This window comes from Mercenaria mercenaria, chromosome 15 (genome assembly GCF_021730395.1).
Source record: "Mercenaria mercenaria strain notata chromosome 15, MADL_Memer_1, whole genome shotgun sequence".
Taxonomy (NCBI): Eukaryota; Metazoa; Mollusca; class Bivalvia; order Venerida; family Veneridae; genus Mercenaria; species Mercenaria mercenaria.
This window is the reverse complement of record NC_069375.1, coordinates 25,567,518-25,585,465: the sequence shown is the minus strand read 5'-3', so window position 1 is coordinate 25,585,465 and position 17,948 is coordinate 25,567,518. Positions and strand designations below refer to the sequence as shown.

The window sequence follows — 17,948 nt, the reverse complement described above, 5'->3', positions numbered from 1 at the left end:
CAGCTCAAGTCCATCATTGCCCTCTTGTTTTGACTTCAGCATTAACATAACAAAATTTATTATGAGGTTTTCTTTGCCTTATTGAAATATATCTGCTCAATTCACAATAAAAAGTGAGTGAAAAAAAAATAAGTATACAAAAAATAAAAATTTAGGTATAAGCACTAAAAAATAGAAAATTTGTTTCACTCATGATCACCTGGTCTTACATAACATCTATAACACAATCAATAGATCTTACATTGCAATGCCGTTAATAAAAATATGACATCAGGTTTTTATCCTGCAAAAGAAATGTCAGTCGTACACGAAAACAACTGCTAGTATTCTGTATGCATCTCTACATTATGATATTATGTTTTTGAATAAAATTTTAATATGCGATGCATTATAACAGTGGAAGGTATAGGTTGTATTTGGGCTTTATTTCTTCTGAGTAACGTCACTCACAATTGAGATATGCATGCGAGTGTGTTTGATCGCACGTGACATTACACAGAAGATTTTGTTTGCTTGTTACAGTTTGAAATGAAGCTGGAATTAATTCCCTTCTTGCTCAATACAAACTGGTTACTGTACAATATTTTAGTAGAAATTGGTGTGTAGGAGTGAATATTCAAATAAAAATTTCTATAGACTTTTGGTTCATTATGGTCAAGGTAAAAAAAGGCCAAAAACGTCATAATTTCTGAAAATATGGTTACATTACTGTTATTTCTTTGAAACATAGCATGTTAAAAGAAGGCAAGGATCATCTTTCTTAGAACCTCTTTGATAATACAATCTACTTAATAAATTACTGGTATTTCAGTTTGGTTTTTTTTTTCAGAAATAAAAAGAAATCTGTTCACTGATTATTACCATTGACTAACACAAACTTGTATTCTTATCCACAGATCCTTCTGGCACAGGTGCTGCAGACGTTGGGCAACTAGAAAGTACAGACACATACATAAATTTCAATGAGTCGCCTTTAACACCTCCAATGGTGCCTTATAGGTTGATGAGAAACTTCATCTTCAGTGTAGATTTAGACGTAGCCGTGTTGGAAATATCAAACCCGTCAAATTTACCCATGAAACTGAACTTAAGCAAGACTGAAAGTGGGGTAACCAACGTTTCTTTAATAGGATATGGTCATCCAGGTCAGATAAAAAAATGTTTAGATCCAAAGTGCGAGATTGTTCATCCAAATTCACATAGAATTCTGTCAGCTCAGGCTTGGTTGCAGCAAAATAGAGATTATTTCAAATCAGCGTTACATGGGATAGGTCGAGATCCAGCTCTGGTTGACAAAGGCTACCAAGGCTATGACCAGTCTTCAAAGTTAATATTTGACTGCTATATGGAACATGGGGCATCAGGAGCTCCGGCATTGACAAATGATAATGAAAGGTCTGTTCAAGTTGTTGGGATCTTAACACATGGTCTGCCAGATTTCTACTTCAGTCTGCCAGAATTGATAAAACCTCAGTTTCCAAAGAACTACCGCCTTGAAGTAGGTGCAAAAATGAAGGATATCTTTGACTGGATAAACTCACAGCCTGAGGACATAGCGAAAGATTTGTTTAACTGAATCTAAGGCAGGATGTGGTTGCCTCAGGTTTTGGAGCAGAATATGTTAGAAGCTAATCAGTTTATTTGTGTGTTAGTCATGTCGTAAGAAATACCATATCTGCAGACTTGATATTAAATGGGATAAAATATTACTTAGATTTACCCTTTGTGTAAAATGTGTGTGTTAACCTATAATATTGTTGCAATGAAGCTACCGGTATGTGTTTAGGCAACTCAGACTGGAGACTCCCTTTGTCTGTCTGTACCTTTTTTACATATATTAGACACTGTAAATGTTTCTTCCAAGCAACAGACACAAATCAGTATGGTTCAAATGCTTGAAGCTATTAATACATTTGTCGGTCTCTATGGCCGAGTAGTTAAGTTTACTGACTTTAAATCACTTGTCCCTCACTTTGGGTCTGAAACCTAGCTTGAGGTGTAGAATTCCTTCATTGGGAAGCCTGCCTGTAGGCTTATGAAAAGTCAGTGGTTCTACCAAGATGTCTGTCTGTGCCTGAGACAATGGCTAGAGGCGGACATTGGGTCTACCTCCAGTAGGTGCAAAGTCGCCATTTGACCTAAAGTAGTGTTTGTGTGACTTAAAAACCCAAGAAATGGAAACATACAAATGAATATCATTATGATTTACAAAAGATGTTTTTCATATTTCACTGAATGAACTGGTGTGAATGGCTCTGTAATAAGAAGTGCAATGAAATGTCTTCTGTAAGATAGATACTATTGCCTATGGATACCATTTTAATTATATATTATATCTATAATTGCAAATACATGTGATTGCAAATTGAAAAGCATGAACTACAGTGAAAGTTTGATTTTTGTTATTTAGGCAGCTTACATGAAAAATGTTGAGAAATAGGTGAAACCTGTATTAAAGATCACCTATGAACAGCTGTGCTAAAGCTCACCTATGAGCAGAGGCTACATGGGGGTGATAACAATTAATCACATTTTATACGCCCGTTTGAAAAACGACGCATTGTGTTTTGTCGGTGTTACAGGCGAATAAAATCAATGTCTGCTCAATAACTATAGAGTATTTTGTGTCAGAACTTAACTAATTTTATATAAAGTGTGTATCTCTATAAAATTAATGTCAAGTAGATAACCAGCCAGTTCGGATCAGTATAGTCAGAGTTATGGCCCTTGAATCAGTCAAAATTGCCAGTGTTTACATTTTCGGCTTGAGAACTAAACTAATTTTTCTTTACCAAACTGATTCAGAATATGTTTTATTATAGCATCTAAGCCAAGTCCGATAAGCAGTTACTTTGGGCCAATATCGTTACATCTTGGCTCTTGAATTATTCAGAATTGTTAAAGTTTAAGTCATACGATATAAATTTATTCCAAGTAGTTCAATCCGACATGAAATTAATAATCTTTAGTCCCAAGTGGTCTGTGTTCAGAGGTATTTGACCAACATATTATGAGATAATAAAATACTTTATTATAAATGAACATTAAACATTTTCATTGTACCCCCCCCCCCCCCCCCCCCCCCCCCTCCCCCGACAACAAAGTTGTAAGGGGGTGTATACTGGTTTCAGGTTGTCCGTCCGTCTGTAGACACAATCTTGTGCGCACCATCTCTCCTCATCCCCTTGACACAATTTAATGAAACTTCACACAAGTGATCAGTAACAACAGTAGTTGTGCATGTGGCATGTTAGGTTCTTTCAGAAAAAAAATTTGCAGAGTTACGAGACTTTGTTTTTTGTTACTAAACTATATACATAGACACAAGCTTGTGCACACCATCTCTCCTCATCCCCATGACACAATTTAATGAAACTTCACTCAAGTGATCAGTAACAACAGTAGTTGTGCACTGGGCATGTTAGGTTCTTTCAACGACAAAAATTGCAGAGTTATGGGACTTTGTTTCTTGTTAACATACTATGTACATACAGTCTGCATTATGCGTCTTGTGCGCGCCTAATCTTCCGACCCTTGCACACAATTTAATGAAACTTCACACAAGTGATCAGTACCAACCCCTAGTTGTGCATGGTGCATGTTTACGTTCTTTTAGATAAATATTCTGCATAGTTATTGGGACTTTGTTTTTTGTTACTATACTCGCGCGGTGTCCGTCGTCCGTCCGTGCGTCCGTAAACTTTTGCTTGTGACCACTCTAGAGGTCACATTTTTCATGGGATCTATATGAAAGTTGGTCAGAATGTTCATCTTGATGATATCTAGGTCAAGTTCGAAACTGGGTAACGTGCCATCAAAAACTAGGTCAGTAGGTCTAAAAATAGAAAAACCTTGTGACCTCTCTAGAGGTCATATATTTCATGAGATCTTCATGAAAATTGGTCAGAATGTTCACCTTGATGATATCTAGGTCAAGTTCGAAACTGGGTCAGGTGCCGTCAAAAACTAGGTCAGTAGGTCTAAAAATAGAAAAACCTTGTGACCTCTCTAGAGGTCATATATTTCACAAGATCTTCACGAAAATTGGTCAGAACATTCACCTTGATGATATCTAGGTCAAGTTCGAAACTGGGTCACGTGCCCTCAAAAACTAGGTCAGTAGGTCAAATAATAGAAAAACCTTGTGACCTCTCTAAAGGCCATTTTTTTCATGGGATCTGTATCAAAGTTGGTCTGAATGTTCATCTTGATGATATCTAGGTCAAGTTCGAAACTGGGTCACGTGCGGTCAAAAACTAGGTCAGTAGGTCTAAAAATAGAAAAACTTTGTGACCTCTCTAGAGGACATATATTTCATGAGATCTTCATGAAAATTGGTCCGAATGTTCGTCTTGATGATATCTAGGTCAAGTTCGAAAGTGGGTCACGTGCCTTCAAAAACAAGGTCAGTAGGTCAAATAATAGAAAAACCTTGTGACCTCTCTAGAGGCCATATTTTTCATGGGATCTGTATGAAAGTTGGTCCGAATGTTCGTCTTGATGATATCTAGGTCAGGTTCGAAAGTGGGTCACCTGCCATCAAAAACTAGGTCAGTAGGTCAAATAATGGAAAAACCTTGTGACCTCTCTAAAGGCCATATTTTTCATGGGATCTGTATGAAAATTGGTCTGAATGTTCATCTTGATGATATCTAGGTCAAGTTCGAAACAGGGTCATGTGCGGTCAAAAACTAGGTCAAAAGGTCTAAAAATAGAAAAACCTTGTGACCTCTCTAGAGGCCATACTTGTGAATGGATCTCCATAAAAATTGGTCAGAATGTTCACCTTGATGATATCTAGGTCAAGTTTGAAACTGGGTCACGTGCCATAAAAACTAGGTCAGTAGGTCAAATAATAAAAAAACCTTGTGACCTCTCTAGAGGCCATACTTTTCATGGGATCTGTATGAAAGTTGGTCTGACTGTTCATCTTGATGATATCTAGGTCAAGTTTGAAACTGGGTCAGTTGCGGTCAAAAACTAGGTCAGTAGGTCTAAAATTATTAAAATCTTTTGACCTCTCTAGAGGCCATATTTTTCAATGGATCTTTATGAAAATTGATCTGAATGTTCACCTTGATGATATCTAGGTCAGTTTCGAAACTGGGTCACGTGCAGTCAAAAACTAGGCCAGTAGGTATAAAAATAAAAAACTTTGTGACCTCTCTAGAGGCCATATTTTTCATGAGATCTTCATGAAAATTAGTGAGAATGTTCACCTTGATGATATCTAGGTAAAGGTCAAAACAGGGTCACGTACCTTCAAAAACTAGGTCAATAGGTCAAATAATAGAAAAACCTTGTGACCTCTCTAGAGACCATATTTTTCAATGGATCTTCATGAAAATTGGTCAGAATTTTTATCTTGATAATATCTAGGTCAAGTTCAAAACTGAGCTGAAAAACTAGGTCACTATGTCAAATAATAGAAAAAATGACGTCATACTCAAAACTGGGTCATGTGGGAAGAGGTGAGCGATTCAGGACCATCATGGTCCTCTTGTGTTCATTAACCTTTTAACTTGTAGTGTTTGTAAGTGCCCGTGATGAGATAATGCACAGAAAGGCACCTGGGGTCTTCCTCCACTATCAAGGCTGGAAAGTTGCCATATGACCTATGATTGTTTTAAGCACAACAAAACAAACAAACAGTCTAAAAAGTGCTCTATTTTGATGTCTTTTCTGAAAAAGTCCTTAGTAATGAAGATGTCAAAAGTTTAACAGACGAAAGATACTAGTTTTATGTGGGTCAAACTAACAGTAAGAGGAAAACTTTGGTTCCTAGCTTACGCATTCTTCATTGCTTAAAGTTGGCATTTAACAGTTTTTGTCTTGATACAGAGAAGAGGCATTGAGTACAAGTGTTATGGGAGTGAAATAAAGCCATTACATAAAGTTGGTATTACCCTAGTGAAATAAAGCTTTGATGTTGACGTTGTTAGCTCACCTGTCACGAAGTGACAAGGTGAGCTTTTGTGATCGCGCAGTGTCCGTCGTCCGTGCGTCTGTGCGTAAACTTTTCCTTGTGACATCTCTAGAGGTCACAGTTTTCATGGGATCTTTATGAAAATGGGTCAGAATGTTCATCTTGGTAAATTCTAGGTCAAGTTCGAAACTGGGTCACGTGCGGCCAAAAAGTAGGTCAGTAGGTCTAAAAATAGAAAAACCTTGTGACCTCTCTATAGGCCATAATTTTCAATGGATCTTCATGAAAATTGGTCAGAATATTCATCTTGATGATATCTAGGTCAAGTTCGAAACTGGGTCAGCTGCGGTCAAAAACTAGGTCAGTAGGTCTAAAAATAGAAAAACCTTGTGACCTCTCTAGAGGCCATATATTTCATGAGATCTTCATGAAAATTGGTCAGAACGTTCACCTTGATGATATCTAGGTCAAGTTCGAAACTGGGTCACGTGTAGTCAAAAACTAGGTCAGTAGGTCATATAATAGAAAAACCTTGTGACCTCTCTAAAGGCCATATTTTTCATGGAATCTGTATGAAAGTTGGTCTGAATGTTCATCTTGATGATATCTAAGTCAAGTTCGAAACTGGGTCACGTGCGGTCAAAAACTAGGTCAGTAGGTCTAAAAATAGAAAAACCTTGTGACCTCTCTAGAGGTCATATATTTCATGAGATCTTCATGAAAATTGGTCTGAATGTTCATCTTGATGATATCTAAGTCAAGTTCGAAATGGGTCACGTGCGGTCAAAAACTAGGTCAGTAGGTCTAAAAATAGAAAAAAAACCCTTTTGACCTCTCTAGAGGTCATATATTTCATGAGATCTTCATGAAATTGGTTTAGAATGTTCACCTTGATGATATCTAGGTCAAGTTTGAAGTGGGTCACGTGCCGTCAAAAACTAGGTCAGTAGGTCAATAATAGAAAAACCTTGTGAACTCTCTAGAGGCTTTTATTTTTCATGGGATCTGTATGAAAGTTGGTCTGAATGTTATTCTTGATGATATCTAGGTCAAGTTCGAAAGTGGTTCACGTGCCATGAAAAACTAGGTCAGTAGGTCAAATAATAGAAAAACCTTGTGACCTCTCTAGAGGCCATATATTTCATGAGATCTTCATGAAAATTGGTCAGAACGTTCACCTTGATGATATCTAGGTCAAGTTCGAAACTGGGTCACGTGCCATCAAAAACTAGGTCAGTAGGTCATATAATAGAAAAACCTTGTGACCTCTCTAAAGGCCATATTTTTCATGGAATCTGTATGAAAGTTGGTCTGAATGTTCATCTTGATGATATCTAGGTCAAGTTCGAAACTGGGTCACGTGCGGTCAAAAACTAGGTCAGTAGGTCTAAAAATAGAAAAACCTTGTGACCTGTCTAGAGGCTATATATTTCATGGGATCTGTATGAAAGTTGGTCTGAATGTTATTCTTGATGATATCTAGGTCAAGTTCGAAAGTGGTTCACGTGCCATCAAAAACTAGGTCAGTAGGTCAAATAATAGAACAACCTTGTGACCTCTCTAAAGGCCATATTTTTCATGGGATCTGTATGAAAGTTGGTCTGAATGTTCATCTTGATGATATCTAGGTCTAGTTCGAAACAGGGTCATGTGCGGTCAAAAACTAGGTCAGTAGGTCTAAAAATAGAAAAACCTTGTGACATCTCTAGAGGCCATATTTGTGAATGGATCTTCATGAAAATTGGTCAGAATGTTCATCTTGATGATATCTAGGTCAAGTTCGAAAGTGGGTCACGTGCCTTCAAAAAGCCGGTCAGTAGGTCAAATAATGAAAAAACCTTGTGACCTCTCTAGAGACCATATTTTTCATGGGATCTGTATGAAAGTTGGTCTGAAAGTTTATCAACTGGGTCATGTGGGAAGAGGTGAGCGATTCAGGACCATCATGGTCCTCTTGTTTATTAGCTCATCTGAGCACGAAGTGTTCAAGGTGAGCTTTTGTGATCACCATGTGTCCGTTGTATGCTATCGTCCGTTGTCAACAATGTGACTTTTAACATTCTAGAGGCCACAATTTTGGCTCAGTGTTAATGAAACTTGGTTACCCTTAATAAAATCTTGGACGATATTTGGTCATCTGGGGTCAAAAACTAGGTCACCAGGTCAATCAAAGGAAAAGCTTATTAACACTGGAGGCCACATGCATGACCATATCTTCATGAAACTTGGTCAGAATGCTATTCTTAATGATGTTTAGGTCAAGTTTGAATCTGGGTCATGTGGGGTCAAAAACTAGGTCTCCATGTCAAATCAAGGGAAAAGTTTGTTAACTCTCTAGAGTCCACATTCATGACCCTATCTTCATGAAACTTTGTCAGAATTTTTATCTTGGTGATCTTTAGGCCAAATTCGAATTTAGGTTATGTGGGGTAAAAAACTAGGTCATATGCTGAAATCACAGGTTAAGCTTGTTAACAGTCTAGAGGCCACATTTATGATCCTATCTTCATGAATCTTGGTCAGAATGTTTATCTTGATGATCTCTGCGCCATGTTTGAATCATATCTATTTAAAAACTAGGTCACCCAGCTTGAAATTTGGATGACGTGTACAGTTTTGCACACCAATCTTATAACTGACTTTCAGGGATCATTAAAGTGACTTACTGACCTACTTTCTTGTTAGCTCGACTTTTCAAAGAAAAAGTAGAGCTATTGCACTCGCCCCGGCGTCGCCGCCGCCATTGGTAAAAGTTTTTGATAAAGTCAAATATCTCTGTTACTATCAAAGCTATTGACTTGAAACTTAAAATAGTTATTTCCTACAAAAGTCTACACCTGGAGAAACAATCCCCATAACTCTGCTTTGAATTTTGACAGAATTATGCCCCTTTTTAACTTAGAATTTTTGGTTAAAGTTTTTGATAAAGTCAAATATCTCTGTTACTATCAAAGCTTTTGACTTGAAACTTAAAATACTTATTTACCATAAAAGTCTACACCAGAAGAAACAATATCCATTAATCTGATTTGAATTTTGACAGAATTATGCCCCTTTTTAACTTAGAATTTTTTGTTAAAGTCAAATATCTCTTTTACTGTTAAAGCTTTTGACTTGAAACTCAAAACAGTTATTTACTATCAAAGTCTACATCAGGAGACACAATTCCCATAACTCTGTTTAAACAGAGTTATGTCCCTTTTTAGCTTAGACTTTTTTTAGCTCACCTGAGTACGAAGTGCTCAAAGATGAGCTTTTGTGATCGCCCTGTGTCCGTCGTCCGTCGTTGTCGGCGTCGGCATCAACAATTTGACTGTTAACACTCTAGAGGTCACAAATTTGAGCCAATCTTAATGAAACTTGGTCAGAATGTTACCCTCAATGAAATCTTGGATGAGTTCGATATTGGGTCATCTTGGGTCAAAAACTAGGTCACCAGATCGAATCAAAGGAAAAGCTAGTTAACACTCTAGAGGTCACAATTTTTGCCCAATCTTAAGGAAACTTAGTCAGAGTGTAACCCTCAATAAAATCTTGGACGAGTTCGATATTGGGTCATCTAGGGTTAAAAACTAGGTCACCAGGTCAAATCAAAGAAAAAGCTTGTTAACACCCTAGAGGTCACAATTTGGGCCCAATCTTAATGAAACTTGGTCAGAATGTTACCCTCAATAAAGTCTTGGACGAGTTTGATATTGGGTCATCTGGGTTCAAAAACTAGGTCACCAGGTCAAATCAAAGGCTTGGTCAGAATGTTAATCTTGATGATCTCAAGGTCTAGTTTGAATCTGGGTCATGTCAGGTCAAAAACTAGGTCACCAAGTCAAATCAAAGGAAAAGATAGTTTACACTGTAGAGGCCACATTTATAACCATATCTTAATGAAACTTGGTCAGAATCTTAGTCTTGAGGCTGTTTAGGCCAAGTTTGAATCTGGGTCAGGTGGGGTCAAAAACTAGGTCACTAGGTCAAATCAAAGGAAAAGCTTGTTAACACTCTAGAGGCCACATTTATGACTGTATCTTTATGAAACTTAGTCAGAATGTTAATCTTGATACTTTTTAGGTCAGGTTCGAACCTGGGTCATGTCAGGTCAAAAACTAGGTCACCAGGTCAACTCAAAAGATAAAGCTTGTTAACACTGTAGAGGCCACATTTATGACTGTATCGTACTTGGTCAAAATGGTAGTCTTGATATTCTCTAGGTCCGGTTTGAATCTGGGTCATGTAGGATCAAAAACTAGGTCACCAGGTCAAATCAAAGGAAAAGCTAGTTTACACTGTAGAGGCCACATTTATGACCTTATCTTAATGAAACTAGGTCAGAATGTTAATCTTGATGATCTATAGGTCAAATTCAGATCTGGGTCAGGTGGGGTCAAAAACTAGGTCATTAGGTCAAATCAAAGGAAAAGCTTGTTGACACTCTAGAGGCCACATTTATGACTGTATCTTCAGAAACTTGGTCAGAATCGTATTATTGGTGATTTCAAGGTCCAGTTTGAATCTGGGTCATGTCGGGTCAAAAAAAAGGTCACTAGGTCAAATTAAAAGAAAAGCTAGTTTACACTTTAGAGGCCACATTATACCATATCTTAATGAAACTTGGTCAGAATGTTAATCTTGATGGTCTTTAGGTTAATAGGTCAGGCGAGAGATACAGGGCCTTCATGGCCCTCTTGTTTACTGGCAAAGCTCTAATTCAGAGTCAAGCACTGATAAAAGTCGAGCGCGCTGTCTTACGGACAGCTCTTGTTTTTGAAGTTAAGCAACGAAACTTTGATAACATGTATAATATTTGATACAGATTTCAGTACTCGTATTGTATAGCCTTAATCGTGACCTACTGACCTACTTTTTTGTTAGCTCACATGTCACAAAGTGACAATGTGAGCTTTTGTGAACGCGCAGCGTCCGTCGTCCGTGCGTGCGTAAACTTTTGCTTGTGACCACTTTAGAGGTCACATTTTTTATGGGATCTTTATGAAAGTTTGTCAGAATGTTTATGTTGATGATATCTAGTTAAAGTTCGAAACTGGGTCAACTGCGATCAAAAACTAGGTCAGTAGGTCTAAAAATAGAAAAACGTTGTGACCTCTCTAGAGGCCATACTTTTCAATGGATCTTCATGAAAATTATTCAGAATGTTCACCTTGATGATATCTAGGTCAAGTTCGAAACCGGGTCACGTGCCATCAAAAACTAGGTCAGTAGGTCAAATAATAAAAAAACCTTGGGACATCTCAAGAGGCCATATTTTTCAAGGGATCTGTATGAATGTTTGTCAAAATGTTCATCTTGATGATATCTAGGTCAAGATCGAAACTGGGTCAACTGCGGTCAAAAACTAGGTCAGTAGGTCTAAAAATAGAAAAACCGTGTGACCTCTCTAGAGGCCATACTTGTGAATGGATCTTCTTGAAAATTAGTCAGAATGTTCACCTTGCTGATATCTAGGTCAAGTTCGAAACTGGGTCACATGCCTTTAATAACTAGGTCAGTAGGTCAAATAACAAAAAAAAAATTGTGATCTCTCTAGAGGCCATATTTTTCATGGGATCTGTATGAAAGTTGGTCTGAATGTTCATCTTGATGATATCTAGTTCAAGTTCGAAACTGGATCAACTGCGGTCAAAAACTAGGTCAGTAGGTCTAAAAATAGAAAAACCTTGTTACCTCTCTAGGAGCCATACTTTTCAATGGATCTTCATGAAAATAAGTCAGAATGTTCACCTTGATGATATCTAGATCAAGTCCGAAACTTGGTTACATGTTATCAATAACTAGGTCAGTAGGTCAAATAATAAAAAAAACCTTGTGACCTCTCTAGAGGCCATCTTTTTCATGGGATCTGTATGAAAGTTGGTCTGATTGTTCATCTTGACGATATCTAGGTCAAGTTCGAAACTGGGTCAACTGCAGTCAAAAACTAGGTCAGTAGGTCTAAAAATAGAAAAACCTTGTGACCTCTCTAGAGACCATACTTTTAAATGGATCTTCATGAAAATTGGTCAGAATGTTCACCTTGATGATATCTAGATCAAGTTCGAAACTGGGTCACATGCCGTCAATAACTAGGTCAGTAGATCAAATATTAAAAACCTTGTGACCTCTCTAGAGGCCATATTTTTCAATGGATCTTCATGAAAATTGGTCAGAATTTTTATCTTGATGATATCTAGGTCAGATTCAACATTGATTCACATGAGCTCAAAAACTAGGTCACAATGTCAAATAATAGAAAAAAACGACGTCATACTCTGTTTAAAACTGGGTCATGTGGGGACAGGTGGGCGATTCAGGAACATCATAGTCCTCTTGTTTTTAGCTCACCGGTCACAAAGTGACAAGGTGAGCTTTTGTGATCGCGTGGCGTCCGTCGTCCGTCGTCCGTGCGTCCGTCCGTCCGTGCGTCCGTCCGTAAACTTTTGCTTGTGACCACTCTAGAGGTCACATTTTTCATGGGATCTTTATGAAAGTTGGTCAGAATGTTCATCTTGATGATATCTAGGTCAAGTTCAAAACTGGGTCACGTGCGTTCAAAAACTAGGTCAGTAGATCTAAAAATAGAAAAACCTTGTGACCTCTCTAGAGGCCATATTTTTCATGAGATCTTCATGAAAATTGGTCAGAATGTTCATCTTGATGATATCTAGGTCAAGTTCGAAACTGGGTCACGTGGGGTCAAAAACTAGGTCAGTAGATCTAAAAATAGAAAAACCTTGTGACCTCTCTAGAGGCCATATTTTTCAAGAGATCTTCATGAATATTGGTCAGAATATTCACCTTGATGATATCTAGGTCAAGTTCGAAACTGGGTCACGTGGGGTCAAAAACTAGGTCAGTAGATCTAAAAATAGAAAAACCTTGTGACCTCTCTAGAGGCTATATTTTTCAAGAGATCTTCATGAATATTGGTCAGAATGTTCATCTTGATGATATCTAGGTCAAGTTCGAAACTGGGTCACGTGGGTTCAAAAACTAGGTCAGTAGGGCTAAAAATAGAAAAACCTTGTGACCTCTCTAGAGGCCATATTTCTCAATGGATCTTCATAAAAGTTGGTCAGAATGTTCACCTTGATGATATCTAGGTCAAGTTCGAAACTGGGTCACATGGGGTTAAAAACTAGGTCAGTAGATCTAAAAATAGAAAAACCTTGTGACTTCTCTAGAGGCCATATTTTTCAAGAGATCTTCATGAATATTGGTCAGAATGTTCACCTTGATGATATCTAGGTCAAGTTCGAAACTGGGTCACGTGGGGTCAAAACCTAGGTCAGTAGGTCTAAAAATAGAAAAACCTTGTGACCTCTCTAGAGGCCATATTTCTCAATGGATCTTCATAAAAATCGGTCAGAATGTTCACCTTGATGATCTCTAGATCAAGTTTGAAACTGGGTCATGTGCGGTCAAAAACTAGGTCAGTAGGTCTGAAAAAAGAAAAACCGTGTGACCTCTCTAGAGGCCATACTTGTGAATGGATCTTCTTGAAAATTAGTCAGAATGTTCACCTTGGTGATATCTAGGTCAGATTTGAAATTGGGTCATGTGCAATCGTGACAATAGACAACTGTTAAAAGTTTCAAAGCCACATGTCAAATAGTTTTGACAAAATATGGACTTGTACGAAAACTGAACCAATTTCAAAGTCCAAAAAGGGCCATAATTCAGCCAAAATTCTTGACAAAGTTACATACTCCTGCCTACAGACAGAAATCATGATGATAAACAATTGTTCAAACTTTCAAAGCCACAAGTCAAATATTTTCGACAAAACATGGACTTGTACAAAAACTGTACCAATTTCAAAGTCCAAAAAGCGGCATAATTCAGTCAAAGTAGTTATGTACTATTGCCTACAGATAGAGACTGTTATAATAAACAAGTGATAAAAGTTTTAAAGCCATATGTCAAACACTTTACACAAAAATTGAACAGGTACGAAAAACTAAACCAAGGTTTCTAAGTTAAAAGGGGCCATAATTTAATTCTTAATGGAGTTATGTACTCTTGCCGAAAACTGGACATGGCGATGGTACACAAGTATTGAAAGTTTCAAAGCTTTATCCTAAAAGATTTTGTCAAAACGTGAAGAAACGGGAAAAAAACGAGGTGAAATACTTAACCAAGGTGTGACACCGACGCCGACGTGAATAGGATAGCTGTACTTATTCTTCAAATAGCCGAGCTATGTCGAGATAAGAAATTAAGACAATTTTATTTTGAGTCGGCAAAACACACAACAATACAACATAAGCACTCCAGGTGCTTTTGAACCGACTATGTTTTATTTTCAAAAGTAAAAAAGCAGTAATAGAAATACAATGATTGCAAGAACTAAAAACATTAAGAGATATAGTTTGTTAGTCGAACCTAAACACATTTCTAGCACATAACAGAACATAAGATGGCATGACAACAACAATTTCAAATGTAATAATGACAAGTTAAAAACCATGTGGTAGCTGCTGTTTTAGGTCAAGACCTAAAAACTGCAAGAAAAGAGAAATATAAGAAAAATGAAACAGCAAAAAAATCATCTCAGGATCAGACCTGAAGTGTACGGTGCCCCTAAAGTGACATGTTACGCACTTTTTTTCTACTTAGGTAATGTGAGACTTTTTTTATTTCGTTTAAACGAAATCATAACGAAATCATTTCGTTTAAACGAAATAACATTTCGTAAAAACGAAATCATTTTGTTTAAACGAAATAATGATTTCGTTTCGTTTAAACCAATTAGTTATTTATGATTTCGTTTAAACGAAATAGTTATTTCGTTAAAACGAAATGATTTCGTTTAAACGAAATAAAAAAAGTCTCACATTACCTAAGTGGAAAAAAAGTGCGTAACATGTCACTTTAGGGGCACCGTAGAAGTGAACTGAACGACGGTTCGAATTTTGTCAGGAGAAGCATTTCAAGCACAGTCTGTACAGTCCTTCAGTTCGACTTGACTATTTTTTAGAATCACACCTAGTTTTTACCAAGTTTTAAAGTAATTAAGCTATAACGTACTTGCTTTCATGTGACATAGTGCTATCAGGCCGTCTTCGGCATTCTTCTGCACCATTTTCTAATCTTTAACATTGTTGTCAGTCAGCACCCACCAAACTAATATCCGACTTTTTGACTTGGGAGCGAATACTCACTTTAAACTCGTGCGTGTTTAAGTGGTCAAATCACACAAAAGCAAAACTGGGAACCATTCAATGTATTTCAATGGATGTATTTTAGTCTCTGGGTTTGTTATTTTGTAATTAAGGTCATAATAAAGTGTGCATTCACGTCAACACAACACCAAAAAGCAACATTAAAATGATTAACGGAGTATTTACATCAAGATATTCAATAATTTAAAAATATATCTAACGCTCACTTTAACGTGGTTTAATATGACAAAAGTTTGTTTGCTTGTTTTTTCTGGGTTTTTTTTGTTTTTTGTTTGTTTGTTGTTTTTTTTTTGGGGGGGGGGGGGGGGGGTTAGTGGGGATAGAAATATAACAATATATATAGTCAATGGGCTGGTATCCTCGGTCCAAGATTCTTTAAATGGGAATTTGAAGACCAGTCTAAAAATGCTTCCGTGTGAAATTTATCAACTTTAAAACTGCGTTTTTAGATGCGTCAAATCTAATACTAGTCTACGAATTCGGCTTTATAACCTCGCATCTTGATTGGTTGTCTAAATATACCAATAGCAATGTTGCATTCTGAGACCGGAATCTGTATCGTGATTCTTCTATCGTAATTCGCCTCTGTTGCACACGTTTTCTCATAACTCTCATCAAATTCATCACACGTGGTCGAGTGCTTAACTGCCCCCGCTTTCGTTGGTTCGAGCATCGTCCGGAATTATTAGTTTGTTTTGTTTGTTTTGGGTTTAACGCCGTTTTTTCAACAGTATTTCAGTCATATAACGGCGGGCAGTTACCCTAACCAGTATTCCTTGATTCTGTACCAGTACAAACCTGTTCTCCGCAAGTAACTGCCAACTTCGCCACATGAATCAGAGGTGGAGGACTAATGATTTCTGACACAATGTCGTTTATCAAATAATAATTGAAGCAGACGAGGCAAAATACCTCGGAGTGACCTTTGACAAACGGCTAACCTGGAAGCCCCACATTAGTCAAGCAGAAGGGAAGGCCCGTAGGAAGCTTGCCATGATGCGCAAACTTGCTGGAACAACGTGGGGAGCAAATAAGCAAATACTCAAGACAGTATATCAGGGAATAGTGAGACCCCATTTAGAGTATAGCTCAACTGCCTGGTCCACCACTGCCAAAACTAACCAGCAGGCTTTAGACAAGGTACAGAACCAAGCATTGCGGATCATGACAGGTGCTACAAAGTCTACACCAATCTCCTTCATGGAGAAGCTAACAGGCACACAGCCGTTACAAGACAGACGACATGTAAAGGTTCTGCTTCAAGCGGAGAAGTTCAGGTCTTTTCAAGACCATCCCTTGAAAGCCAAGCTAGATGGCTACACAAAGAATCGGCTCAAACGTAGCAGCTTCGTATATGAGGCAAAGAAACTCAACCGAGAGTTCAAAACTGAGTAGTGAAGACATTATAAACTCACTAGTGAATGATCTGTCCTCTGTGACTGAGACTTGCTGTTCCTCGTCTTGACCGCGGGAAGCAAGAGGATGAAGGCATTCGGAAGAGCCTCAAACTTGCTATGATCAATGAAGACTATCCTCCGGAATCATGGACTCACGTCTATACAGACGGATCAGCCACATGCGCCGTCAAAGATGGAGGAGCAGGAGTTTTCATTCAATACCCATCTGGCAAGAGAGAAACACTACACAGGAAAACACTGCAGCAATTACAAGGCAGTGACTAAGCACTCATGAAGGCCGTCTCAATGGTTGAAGACTCGGCAGAAGAAAGCTCCTCAGTCGTCTTTCTCACAGCTGCACTGTCTGTCATGGAAGCTCTGATAAACAATAAAGCTCCGCAGCTAGCCAGGAGAATGCAGAGCCTGAGATTAACCTGCAAAGTAGCATTCAGTGGATTCCATCCCATTGTGGACTTGCAGGCAATGAAGAGGCAGACAAACTGGCTAAGCTAGGAGCTCAGTCAGAGCAACCAACAGAACCTATCAGTTACAAGGAGAAAGCCGCCATCATCAAGGCACTAACGAGACCAAGGATGGAGGAAGATGCTTTTCATCTCCTTGATCGGTCTGAACAAGTGGTGATGGTCAGGCTCCGCTCAGGGCACAACAAGTTCAATGCTCACATGTACAAGAAATACAGACTGGCATCATCGCCAACTTGTCCATGTGGTGAAGAAGATCAGACTGCGGAGCATATACTTCAGAGATGTAAAAGGCATGACCAGGAGCGAGCTGCGACTTGGCCGTTAGAAACCTCAATCCACCAGAAACTGTATGGAGGCATTGAGGATCTGCGGCAAACCACTATTATCGAGGCTACTGGGCTAACAATTTAGTCGCGAACGACAAGAAGAAGAAGCTAAAAAATGAGACCCAAAATTATAGTGGTGGTGTATGATCTAAGTTTTCATAAAAAAAAATCTGTCATGTTGTTATTTCATTATGAAAATGCTACCTACATGTCAAGCATAGATCTGCCATGTGATTTTAGCAAAAAAAAATGCAAAGAAAATAAGGAAAATAGCTCTACAGAGCAAAAAAAAATGAGGACTATTTGTATCCGCCATTATGCGACTACCATTTTTTCGCGCCATTTTTCTATTTAGTGTCTGTATGCCTTGTATCGTCTGCTGTTTTATTGAATCGTTGATCCTCGTTAATGTGCGTTTTATCACGGATATTAACGAAGGTTCCCGAGGCAATTCATCCGTGTGTTTGTCCGTGCAGTCTTTGTCTACACTTGTCATGTATGTCCAATCGTATTGTTTGTCTTACGTGTATGAATGAGAGATAGAATGAGAGAAATACATATAATGTGGTGAAATAAAATATATATCCGTGTGCTTATTTTTTTTTAGATATTTGACCATGAATAAGGTGAACCGCACATTT

General features: G+C 38.0%; 1 protein-coding gene across 2 annotated transcripts in view; it reads left to right on the top strand.

The window, feature by feature from the left end:
• Positions 1-2,384, top strand: part of LOC123549420 (uncharacterized) — a 77,136-nt gene extending 74,752 nt beyond the window's left edge. For both annotated transcript variants that reach the window (XM_053524820.1, XM_053524821.1), the window contains one exon: positions 897-2,384. In XM_053524820.1, coding sequence (XP_053380795.1) covers positions 897-1,576 — 680 coding nt within the window. In that variant the 3' untranslated portion in view covers positions 1,577-2,384. The remainder of the gene's footprint in view (positions 1-896) is intronic.
• Positions 2,385-17,948: the final 15,564 nt, after the last annotated feature.